The following is a 13,077-nucleotide window of genomic DNA, read 5'->3' as shown; positions in this document are numbered from 1 at the left end:
TTTTCCTTCCTTTCTTCCTTCATTCCCCCCCCCCCCTTTTAAAAAAAATGTAAAAAAATCTTCACCATTTCTTTGCTTATTACAGCTCTTCCCACGATTAAGCAGAGAATGTCCAAACCACAGCAGATTTGGAGTATAATTTGAAGAATTCTGGTGTATGCAGCGTTGGGAATCAGTGCATGTACAGGGCTTGAAAAATGTACCAGACATTTACTTACTGGGGGATTAACCCTTGCTAGCTAGAAATAAATACAAAATGCACGCATGGGGCACACTACCAACGAATCTTTGGGACAAAATCTAGACGCCTGCTCATCCAAAGAGCCTGAGAATGAGAAGGTAGCTAGGATTTCTAACAGGGTGTTGTCTTGGACACTGCCAAGGGAATTAATCTTTTTGTATCACCCTGTTGGTACTAGGCATCTGATAAATGTGAAGCTTCGCCACTCTCCAGAAGCTGGAAGGGATACAGGATTCTCTCTCTTCGCAAAACAGCAGTGTAGCGAAGCAAGACTCACCGGCGCGGCACCTCCTACTGGTCGTCCTGGGAATTAGCTCTTTTCCCACGTACGGAACGCCCTCTGCAGGCTGGTGTCTCACCTGTCACTGGCCCCATGTCCCTCCCGGACCCCGGTGCCCTTTACCTCAGGGTTCTGCCCCAGCAGTACCCCCACTCTCTGGGTCTCCCCACTCTCTGGGGAACCCCCAACTCTCTAAACCCACCTTGCCTCAGTGGGCTACTGCCAGTCATCATCTAGCTCACTGGGGCAGACTGCAGTCTGTAATGGCCACTCATCATTGGCAAGGGGTTAGGACCAGCTGCCTCTGCCTAAGCCCGGGCTGCACCTCTGCAACCCCTGTACCTGCTTTGGCCTTTAGCAAGGCCTGCAGCCTGGTGATTTGCCAGGCTGGAGCTCCCCAGCTCCTCTTGCCTTTCCCCAGCCCTGCTCTACTCCCTGTACCCTGAGTTCCCAGGCAGCCAGGTCCTTCTCTCTCCACAGCTAGAGAGAGACTCCTCCAGCTTCTGGCCCACAGCCCTCTTATCAGGGCCAGCTGGGTCCTAATTGAGCAGGCCACAGCTGAGGCTGCTACTCCAATCAGCCTAGCTTGGCTGTTTTAACCCCTGTTCTCCAGGAGTGGGGCAGCCACCCCACTACAAGCAGTCAATGAAGAGAGAGAGGTTAGGGAGGTCCACCTTCTATCTCTTTTTCCAATATGTCCTGAATGGTGTGAGGGTGCTGGTGAACAGAAGGGAGTCTCCTCTATTCCTTCCCCTTCTATCTGTTTTGGTCCCTTTGGCCCAAATACTGTGCGTGTCTCAGCCATGCCTGCCTCAGTTGCAGCTCATAGAATTCTCCCATAGCAGCAGCAGAGTGATAGTGTCACTGTGGCCCACCCATCACTGAAACTCTTATTAATTTCATGTGCTGAAGCTTTGCAAACCAGTAAGCAGCAGCCGAAGCACTTGGACTACCTGCCTACAGACTCAGGAAGACAACACTGCATCAGTTTACATTTGGCTCACGTTTGGATTTATCTCTTGGCAATCACAAGAGCTATAGACAAATTTCTTTTTGTAAAATCTTCAGAAATGTGATGGCGTAAGCACCAACCCTCTCCAGGGAAAGCTTCCCACTTGGCACTAGCAAGTGAATTCTTTCAGGTTTTGTATATGGGATGTCCCTGTTTGGCTATTGCATGTCATTCTGGACCATGTTAAATAAGAAGCCAAAGTGCCTATTCTGTACAAAATAGGAAAAACAGAAATGTTACTTTGTATTTCAAAGAACTGAATTCATGTTCTCTTCAGTGAATGAAGGTAATATTACTTATTGTAAAAATAATTATTGATATTTATACAGTGATTTACATCTTAGAAGCACAGTATAAATAGCCCTGTGAGGTAGGTAAGTATTATTTCTTTTAGAGAAGGGCAAACTGAGTCACAGAGGACCAGATTTGCAAATACAGATATCCTGTTTTGCATCCACAGATAGTAGGAATAATTCTTTTGGGATGCAATTTAACATTTAAATGTATGAGTACCAGATTGTATCCACAGATCAGATACTTAGACATCTAAGCTACCTAAATTGTGTCCCTGGGTATTTGCACCTATCAAAATGGAGGCCTATTTAAGACCAGTCTGAAAATCTGTCTCCAAAAGGTCAAGTGAATGGTCCAAATCCATATAATATGAATTAAAATGCAGGAATTTCAGACTCTGTCTAGTGTTTATTCCACTAGAGCACACTAATTTCCCTTGTGTTGCTCCATACCGTAATCCTTTTAGCCACGTGGCTTATATTCATATGACATTTATTTTGAATTACTGTGTAAATACCTTGTAAATAAGAAACAATCGCTATACAGACTGGGTGTTTTTTGGTTAGTTAAACTACAGACAGACTCATGAATGCCTGATGTGCAGTATATCTTAGGGGATGATTTTGATTTAAACATTTTATTGTAGTTCCCTGGGCGTTCTTCATGTAAAACCAGTTTCTGTATTAATTAACTAAATGTTGATGTGGTTTTTGTGCAGGACAATCACGGAAATGATATGCATCTTGGCATTTTCTTCATGGGAATCTTCATAAAAAATAGAATTGGAAGGCCAACAGTGATATACAGGTACCATCAAGGGACTTTTGCTTTTAATGTGAATTCCTTTTACAGGAAGCTGTGCTTTTTTCCCAGTGACTCAGGCATCAAGTGTGGCTTCAGTAGGACTATTTCTGTGAGTAAAGGAGTACTGACATGAGTAAGGATTTTCAGGATTGGCCTCTTGCCCATAAAAATCTACGCAGCAAAGGATAGTCTGTGATAGATGTCTGGGAATGGGGTTGATGCCTAGAGAGACAAGGCTATCATGTACACTTGAATTGCTTATGAGCTTTTGATGCCTTTTCTCCTCTTGCCGTTCTAGGATCAATTTGTGCTTAAATCACTTATTTTCTTGCATCTGAAAGCAAATACGTTAGACTTCAGTGGGGACTGCTAGGTGTGCATCGCTTCCATAGGTGCTGGAACTAGAGGTGCTGGTGGTGCTGGAGCACCCCCTGGCTTGAAGTGATTGCCACTATATACAGGGTTTACAGTTTGGTTCAATGGCTGTCAGCACCCCCACTAAACAAATTGTTCCAGCACCCCAAAATCAGGTCACTTATTTCGGTGTCTCAATAAGGATAAAGGAGCTGAATTTTAGGCTCATTTTTTCAGTTCTTGACTATTGTCTTTTCTTTGTGTGTGGCACTATGCTTATTTATGGAGCTAAATAATAATGTGACATCTATCCATGAGAAACTAGGTTGAAACTAACTCATTTTGCATAGGACACTGAGCAGCCTTTAGATAAAGAGTTTCTGAGATCAGACTCTGGTAAAGCGATATCTGAATTTAAATTTGGCCCTTGTTTTTCTCATTGTGGGATTACCCAGTGTTGCTAATGCAAAATATGAGCGTCTGGGCAAAGGATTGTTTTATCAATTCCAATAATTGTTTACATTTTGTTTCTTTGTTATTCTATAAAAATAAATCTTTATTACTCTATCAAAAAAAAAAGTAGCAAAAAGCATCGTGTCAAATCCTTGTCCCTTTGAAGACCGTGGCAAAACTCCCATTGATTTCAGTGGAGCCAGGATTTCATCCCCTGCCCCCCCTTTTTTAAATTATTTCTGTGGTTTCATGGGTTATTTTTGTTTATTTCATTGTTATCTTAGAATGATAAACCACAATCTGTGAGATTGTTTCTGACCAGCGCTCTTGGTGTGTGAATGTTTGTACAGCACTTATAGTAAAACAGATGTTTTAATGAGTCACACTGTAGTTTTTAGCCAGTGGTTGGAGCTTTTTTCAAAGACCTTAGCATTTATTTTAAAGAGCTTAGATTATTTTTTTCCAACATCATCAAGATTCCCATCTGTTTTTGCATTTTTCATGTATCTTTCATTCTTGAATGTGTAGTTTTATGAAGAAATCAGATTTCTTTTAAATTGTGCCATTCCTAAGATTTCTTGAAAATGTAGGTTGCAAAAGTTAGACACCTCTCAGATTTTTTATTTTATTTTATTTTATTTTAAGGTATAGATGTCCTCAGAAAATGCTGGTATCCTTGTTTGTTTTGTTTCAGCATGCATTCCCATGCATGTAATGTCAGGATGTATCCAAGTACATTTTCCAGAAGACCAAGTCATTTCCATCCCAAAAGTTTTCATGGGACACATGATAGATATGATTTTCATGATGGACACAAACGACGCCAACAACTAGTTGTAAAAAGATCATAATACTGATTTTAATCAACCTGACAGTCACTGGAGGAAAGAATAAGTTAACATATGGCAAAAAAATTAGGAGCATAAAACACAAAATAGTAACATGGTATCTTTTGCTTGTATAAAAACACTAATGGGTAAGGGCTTATCTACACAAACAATTAAATTGTGGAGAACTGGTGTGTGAATGTACCCTGGACTACCCTGCTGTGAACTAACTGTCTGTGTGGGCCCTGCTGACGTTCATTAAAAATTCATTAGTGCACTTTAGTCTCGTTTCAAAAAGGACTAGATCAAAGCACACTAACAAACTGTAACGGTTTAATGTAAACACTACCTATGCTGACAGGAGGGATTTTCCTAATCCACCTCCCCGAGAGGCAGTAGCTAGGTCAATGGAAATATTCTTCTGGCAACCTCTTGCTGTCTACACGGGGACTTAGGTTGGTTTAACTATGCTGCTCAAGGTATGGATTTTTCACGCCCCAACCAACGTAGTTAAAGCGACCTAATTTTCTGGTATAGACTAAGCCTCAATCTAGGAAATTTGGAAACAGTTTAGGAAAAAAAAAATCCAACAAGAACTGTACATATTTCCCTGCCAACTAGTCACAGTCAAATAATAATTAAATTGTGACACAATGCAGTTCAGTTTACAATTAAGCATTCGTATATTTCCAATCGTATCTTTTATTGTAACCCTTAACATTGCTGTTTTTGAAGAAGAAATGTTTTACTCTAAAATCTGGGGTATTTGGGGGTGGCTTTTTCTTTAATCACAGCACATGATTTTTTGCTGGCTGTGTTTTCTTCATCAAACAGCTAGCATTTCTCACGTAAAATGAGCCTGCACATTAACTCATACATTCCTAACATGTCTGTGAAATGTTTGCCTGTGTGTCTTGGCAAAGTCAGCAGCATTTCTTTTCTACAGGTGGAATGATATTGGGAATATAATACATAACAAGTCTTCAATCATCGTGGAGTTGATCAACAAAGAAGAAACCGTGCTCTTTCACACAGTAAGCAAAGTACCTAAACAGTATCAACAGAAAAACTTTACCGTATATCAGAAAGACTGAGCTTCAAGTCCCAATATCTGAATAGAGGTGTCACCTCACTCCCCTGCATTTGGAGGGTGGCAATCACAAATTCAGTCTGTCACCTGCTCACCCTTTCCAACATTCCCATCACCTGTATTTGGGGGGCGGGAGGGCGAACTCAGTTTATTTTTTACTTTTCAATGTATTTAATACCTTCTAGACAGCCTGAAATCCACCCTATTGGGAGGTCTGTCTTGACTGTCTTTTGGATGAAATGTCCATGGCCCTTTGCCACACCATGCTCTCATAGCTGCAGCACCCTGAGCAATGGTGGAGCCTGTATACATGCTCTCTGGAGCTCTAGGAGGGACTGTGCAGTGCTCTGAGAAAACTGCAACTCCACATAACCCCCAGCACAGGCCAGTGTGTAAATTACACAGCCTGGCTCTAACCGTTCTTTTTGTTTTTTTCACTGTCATTAGCAGCGAAGTGGCAGCATGTAAAGACATGCTGATGCACTTCAGTGGTCCAAGGTTTGAGGGCACTGCATATGTTCTTGGCAGCTGACTTTGTGTGTGGCATCCCTTAAAAGGCATTATTGCTGTTGAATTTTTTAGAACACTCTTTCAGTTGCTGAAATCAATTCATTGTAACAGCAGCAGAGTGAATAATCAGCTGGCTTTTCCAATTTTTCTTCTTGTGTTTTAAAGGATGATATTGAAAATGCAAAATATATTTCACGGCTGTTTGCTGCAAGGCATAAGTTTTATAAACAGAATAAAATCTGCACAGAGTGAGTATGCATACTTCAGATTTCTTTTGCAATACACTGATTGGAAGTGCTCTGATTTTCGGCTTGTCTCTCATTTAAAAAAAAAAAAATTGTGCCAATTACTCTTTACCCTGTCCCCTTTTTACCAAGATATAGCAAAGGAATAATTCCTGTTCCATATGAGGCCTATGTATCACTATGTGCCCCTGAAGTCTATTTTGAGCTCTTAGTAATGCACAGGCCTTGAGCTGGCCCTCTGCACAAGGGTGGATTTCACCCTAATGAAAGAGGAATGGGTGGAGTTTCGGTTGTACAGTGTAGGGACAAAGGCCAGTTTATTAGCTGCAAATATCTCTCAGCATATATCTACCTATTGGAGTGGAGAGCTGTGATTTTAGAGTTTGACATTTTTTGAATAATGCTGGGTTATAGAGCAATGCCACGCACAGAGAGAATTCCCTGTAAAGTATCCAACACATTGATTAGTTAACTGTAAAGCTGCGAAGAAGCTCCCATTATCATCATCACCACAGTTCTGTTTACCCAGATGGACATCCATCTGTTCTGTTGTCATCTGTTGGAAAATGGAAGGCCAAAATAAAGGAAGGAAAGACTAGAAGGTGTGTGGGGGAGTATGTGCACACGTGCGCGAGCATAAAATAAATTTTCAAATGGGATAAGTTAGTGGAGGGCTCATGGAGGAATTCTAAATGTGACCACTGCTTTATCACCCAAAGAAAAAGCTTGTAGTTGATCAGATTTCAATTGCTATCTACTATTCTTGGGAGATGGACATGTTTCCTATTGATTGATTGATTGATTGATTGATTGATTGATTGATTGAAATATGTTTGCACTTTCATAATCCAACATTGTGGATTTAATTTTGTCTTGAACAGTTTGAGGAACAAGTTCAAAGGGAAGGTTTTGATTCTCTCCTCTAGAAAAACAAAAAACAATGTGATGGGTAAAAGGCACAGAAGAATCCTATGCACTACTACCGACTAGGGACCGAGTGGCTAGGCAGCAGTTCTGCAGAAAAGGACCTAGGGGTTACAGTGGACGAGAAGCTGAATACGAGACAACAGTGTGCCCTTGTTGCTAAGAAGGCTAACAGCATTTTGGGCTGTATAAGTAGGAGCATTGCCAGCAGATCGAGGGACGTGATCATTCCCCTCTATTCAGCATTGATGAGGCCTCATCTGGAGTACTGTGTCCAGTTTTGGGCCCCACACTACAGGGAGGATGTGGAAAAATTGGAAAGAGTCCAGCAGAGGGCAACAAAAATGATTAGGAGGCTGGAGCACATGACTTATGAAGAGAGGCTGAGTGAACTGGGATTGTTTAGTCTGCAGAAGAGAAGAATGAGGGGGGATTTGATAGCTGCTTTCAACTACCTGAAAGGGGGTTCCAAAGAGGATGGATCTAGACTGTTCTCAGTGGTACCTGACGACAGAACAAGGAGTAATGGTCTCAAGTTGCAGTGGGGGAGGAAATATTAGGAAATACTTTTTCACTAGGAGACACTGGAATGGGTTACCTAGGGAGGTGGTGGAATCTCCTTCCTTAGAGGTTTTTAAGGTCAGGCTTGATGAAGCCCTGGCTGGGATGATTTAGCTGGGGATTGGTCCTGCTCTGAGCAGGGGGTTGGACTAGATGACCTCCTGAAGTCCCTTCCAACCCTGATATTCTATGATTCTATGAAAAAAACTTTGAGCAGATCCTGAAGAGGAGCATATTTCTACTTTGAAACTATATACCAGGGTCAACACAGAAGATTCTTCTATTACAGTAAAGGCTGCTTAAATTCAGACTTCATAAGCAGTGGCGTTTGCTCAAGTTATTTATCCCTTGACATTGAGGGGTAGGTGCTCAGATACCATAAGTCCAGTATAGAGACACACTTCAAATATATAACATCCTAAAAACACTTGCATTTTTCTGTCCTCAGATAAAAATAAGTAGTAAAATGAAGTTGCTGATAGAAATAAATAAGACTAAAATACAGTTAATCAGTTAACTGGTCTTGTCCTTGCAGGAGTCTCCTCTGCTACCACCATTTGAGTTAGATGTATTGGTAGCAAGCAACATATTGCAGTGTTTTCTAACTGAACACTTTTCCCAACCTCTGTGTTAAAATGACTCTGTTGTTGTTTGTATTTCCTCTGTGTGCATTTCCTCTAATCGCACATAACATCATTCACCAGATCAGAAATTGTAAGAGGAGAAATTCCACCTTTCCTCTCTTCACGTAAGCACTATATTTCTGACTCCTCAATGTTTCTTTTCTTTCCCCCTTTCTTTTTAAAGTATTCCCACTACATCTGGCTACTCCAACATTATACCTGCCTCTGCTAGAATTATTCTTCAGCCGCTCTTTCCTCTCTTGATCTGTGTGCACTGCCTTTTAGTGATTTGCTGTGACTTCTCTAAGATGCTGTCACTGTTTTTTCTGTTCACCTGTATCTTGAGAGCTGGCCCATGCTTCCTCAAGAGACTTCTACTTTTTACATTTGTCATTTTAAAACCAGAGTTTATTTTCTTTCCCTTGTTTCCAATTAGGCCAAATAGGATAATGACCAGATGGCATGTTTATTTTGGAATAAAAATACATCTATACTTAGAGCAGGAACTGAATTATTTCCATCTGTTTATTTTATATCTATCTATCTATCTATCTATCTATCTATCTATCTATCTATCTATCTATCTATCTATCTATCTATCTATCTATCTATCAATAAGGAATACCTTTCAGTATCTTAGGCTCTTATTTACCTCAGCCAGTCTTGAATCAGAATTTAAATTTTGTCATAAGACTAGTTCCTAGTATCTCTCTCCACTTTTCCCCACAGACAATCAAGTTCTCCTCCCCCTATCAGACGGCGGCCCACCTGGAGTAGGTCATCCTTGGTATGTAATATAGTGGGGTCTTCAATGATAATGCTGGTATTGCTGCTACAGGGATGGGGCAGTACATGAGACGGGACATTTTCTAAAGTTCAAATATATTAATCGACTAGACATTGGCATTTTTGAAACTCATTACTGCCATGTCACCTACAGGAAGTGTGTTAATTTAAATGGAACGTATTATTACTACTGATTCTAAAAATTACAGGCCTTGGGGCTTTAATGTTTCTACTTGTCCTGCAAAAATGGAACATCTTTTCTGCAGGAATACAGTGATGTTCAATGGGATTTGTCCTGCAGGATAAGAAAACTCCTTAGAGTTTGAAAAATCTATTACTGTATACATAACGGAACGTCAAAACATACATACGCCAAAACCGAATCACTGCATGATTTTACAGTGTGTTGCCCTGAATCCTTCCTCCATCCTCTATTTTTTGTCACTCTAAGGTGTCAAGTCTGCATTTAGACTGTGAGCTCTTTGTAGTGGGAACTTTATCTTGTTACGCATTTCTGTGAAGAGCCTAATATTTCTGAATAAAACTTTTATAACCAGTCCATGATTCTGAGAGTCAATATTTTCTTTTTTTGTAAATCCATGCGACTAAGTAGAGCTGCTTACAATTTTTGACAATATTTTTTAATTGAAATTTTCACAAAAAGAGAGACAATTTTCCTGGAAATGTTTGCAAACATTATATCCCATTTTTCAATCAGCTTTAGGGATAAGCTTTCTTTTGCTGCTACATTTTTCGCCCAGCACCCTTGAACTACCCTAAGAAATATCGAATTCCAGCAGAAAACCTAAGAGAGAATGGCAAGGTGCAACAACATTGCCAATCCCTTCCATAGAGGGCAAAAATTATCATGGCTGTATAAAATGGTTTGCTTGTGAAACAAAAAAAGATTGGCTTCCTTCTTGGCTCATTTCAAGCCCAGTGATGAAGTATAGTTTTCTTGCTTTGTAGCACCTTCCTGAAGTAATAAATCTTATTAGCATATGTCTGTGTAAGAGAGTCAGTGTTGGTAGTTCTGTTTTTGACATCTCTTATCCATGCACAGCAGCTGTCCCTTCTTAAGATGGGCAGTCCCTGTGTTTTAACAAAATCTGTACCATTTATTCATTCTGTTCCTTCTACAAATCTGTTCTAGTCCATTTTATTTCAGTGGTATTAAAAGTTGTCATATTTTCCTCTCCAAAAGCTTTTAATAGTTTTCACATGTGGGCAGATACCTATATTTTAAACTAATAGTCCTGCCCAGTTTCCTTTCCAAAACTGCCTGTCATTTTCAGCTTACTTCCAGAGAGCCATTGGTTAGCACAGTTTGCTTATTGCACTGTCTGTGTTACATTCTTTAAAATATAAAATTCTTATTAATTGCTAATTTGCTTTGTGAGCCCTGATGTGAAATATCTAATGTAAGGAAATGAAAGGGCCCTTGAATGCCTTATGATCTGATCAGTCTCATCTTTATTGCAAAGAAAACAAGACCCTCTTCCTATCAGATATGGAAAATGGAAGCCTATATTTTAACAGGAAAAATGAATCATGCCTCCTCTGTTTAGATTCTATGTGTAAACCTTTGGCAAATGAGAAAATGGATTGGGAGCAATGAAAAGAGGAATAGGTGACTCTCCTCCCTAAAACAAACTGGTTTTCTCTCTGTTCAAATGAACCTTCATGTGCTTTTTTTAAAAAGTAGTTTTGCTCACTTGTTAGAGTAGTTGTTCTTTAAAGTAATTAGCCTTGCAGACGGCCTCCTTGAGCTGTATACAGCAGTTCTAGATAGCACTATCTGTGTACTCCTTGGTCTTTTATGGTAGCCTTGTAATAAATCAGTAGGCATAAGTGGGATAATGAAGTGAAGTCTGTGGTGTGTCTCTGACATTTGACAAAATGGCCTAGATTCTCATTTACACTAAGGCCTCCTTGCTTTGGCAGCGTAATTACATTTACACCCACTTCAAGCCCCACTTTTATACTACTCTGTCATGGTCTTAATGGTATGATAATAAATGAGAATCAGGCCCATTAAGTCTGTACTTTTTTTATTTCCATTGGGCAAAAGTCTATTTACTCTAGCCAAACTTCCAATGACTCTCACGTAGGTGGAACAAAGCCTGTAAGAGGCCCTAGTGTGGGTTTGTTTTTTAACCTCCCTCCCCTCCCCCCCAGTGATCTCTGAAGTGGATTTCTGACTCCTCCCGGCTTCAAGCTGCTCCCCAACTACTTCAGGGTAGACTGTTTTGCCTGGTCTCTCAAAAAAGTCCTGCTTTTCCAATAACAGAAGAGTCCTTGCAGACCAGTCTCAAAATAACATGGGATTCAGCTTGTTTCCTATATTTCCTAATATATATGATACATTCCTAGCAGGAGACCCGTTCTCTTTGCTGTGAAGGCTCTTTTTCTGGCTCAGACCTTTGTAGGCTCCTTCAGTTCTTGCCAGACTAAGTTCTGCCTCTCAGGCTGCCAATAGAACCATTCTTCTGCTGACTAGAGCCATGCTCTTCGGAACACCCTCTTCTGTAACTGGGTCCAGCGGGAGCATTTCCTGTTTTCCTCTGCCATATTGCATGCAAGGATTTATTTGCCTCATCACAGTCACTTTCACTTCTTTTCTATTCCCCCGATCCCATAGAAAATGTAGGTGTAAGCCAAGCCCACTTCCTTTTTTGCCCGTTCAGTGGCTAGCTGTCATTGTGGCCCTTTGTCTCTGCACGAAGGCAAACTGTGCCTCTTCTCCCCTTGAAGCTATGGGCTCAGTCAGTATTTTGCTCTCCTGGAACCAGCCTGTGTGAGAGGTGCCTCTGAGGTGGTTCTGCCGGTATATTCGCTCAGAAGTCAGGGCAGTTTGCCTCTCTCTGAACACACCAGTGTGTGCGTCCATAAACTTCTCTACTTAATCACACCCACAACCGAGGTGGCTGCAGTGCCATCCTCCAGCCTCCAAATACTTCACTTTATGCATGGACAAAACTGCTGATTATGACCTCATCCATGCTTTATATTATTACCTTTAAATAATCCATTGATTTAATGCTAAAGCATCCCTGTCCCTGATTCCTACCGTATCACAATGCTAGCTGCAATATTTATCAGTGGGGAGTTTGCCCACTGAAATTCTGCATTCAGGACACTGCGTGACTCTGCTGAGCCCCCTCATGTTGCTATTGCCTTTGCCCTCATCTCCCACCTACTACTCCTTGTGTTTTGGTCTCCTCTTGTTTTTGTCAGAGCCTCGTTTCTAGGCTATTCAGAGTCAAGGACTCTGGGTGAAAACGTTGAAAAGTAAAGTGAGCGAGGAGCCTTAATCCCATTTTCAAAAGTGACTTGTGTGATAGAGAGCTTAAGTCCCAGTGATTTTTCAATAAGAACCAGGCTCCTAAGTAGCTAAGTCACTTTTATAAATGGGATGTAGGCGCCTAAGTCATGTAGGCACTTTTGACCTCATTACCCTATGTCTTTTGTTTTGTAAAGCTCTGTACACATCTTCATAGCTCTGTAAGGAAATGTTCTGTATTGTGGAAAGAATTTAGAATAATTTCTTCGGCACTTCATCTTCAAAAACTGTGGCAAAGCTCCAGTTTGCTGAGGTTATTCATGTTTCTCTTTTTATTTCAGCCAAGACAGCACCCATTTATACTGCCACCTATGCATGTCCAGTGCGGAGAACACTACACTGAAACAAACAACTCACAAGGTATTTAGGGTGTACCTTTTTCCTTTCAGAGATCTGCTGCTTAATGTGCCAGCAAAGGGGCTCTTGATCATCAGAACTTGATTTCCAAAATGCAGTCCCGGTCAAATGGGAGTTAGTATCGCTCCTCCACAATAACTTCATAGTTAAGGTTGCAGCAGGGTTCTGTTTAAAGCCCAATTTTCAAACTTATCTAAAATACACATGCACCGTTAGATGGGCTTGGAATGTGGCATGCCAGTTCAGTGCAGTGGGTAGAGTTTATAGGGCATGTCTGGGGTCAGTTGGTCAAGGGGTTGCCAAGTTACAGGTCTCCCCAAATGGCCTGATTTTAAAATTGCAACTTTCTTCTAGTTCTTTTTTCTGCAGCTCC

At 40.9% G+C, this 13,077-nt stretch overlaps 1 protein-coding gene across 1 annotated transcript in view; it reads left to right on the top strand.

The window, feature by feature from the left end:
• The window catches only part of PTPN14 (protein tyrosine phosphatase non-receptor type 14), a 100,891-nt gene that overhangs the window by 61,932 nt on the left and 25,882 nt on the right, over nucleotides 1-13,077 (top strand). The window contains exons 7-11 of the mRNA XM_065401516.1: nucleotides 2,546-2,634; nucleotides 5,212-5,299; nucleotides 6,031-6,113; nucleotides 8,948-9,005; nucleotides 12,629-12,707. Coding sequence (XP_065257588.1) covers nucleotides 2,546-2,634; nucleotides 5,212-5,299; nucleotides 6,031-6,113; nucleotides 8,948-9,005; nucleotides 12,629-12,707 — 397 coding nt within the window. The remainder of the gene's footprint in view (nucleotides 1-2,545; nucleotides 2,635-5,211; nucleotides 5,300-6,030; nucleotides 6,114-8,947; nucleotides 9,006-12,628; nucleotides 12,708-13,077) is intronic.

This window comes from Emys orbicularis, chromosome 3 (assembly GCF_028017835.1).
Source record: "Emys orbicularis isolate rEmyOrb1 chromosome 3, rEmyOrb1.hap1, whole genome shotgun sequence".
Lineage (NCBI taxonomy): Eukaryota > Metazoa > Chordata > Testudines > Emydidae > Emys > Emys orbicularis.
The sequence above is the reverse complement of the archived record's forward strand: the minus strand, read 5'-3'. Positions and strand labels throughout refer to the sequence as shown.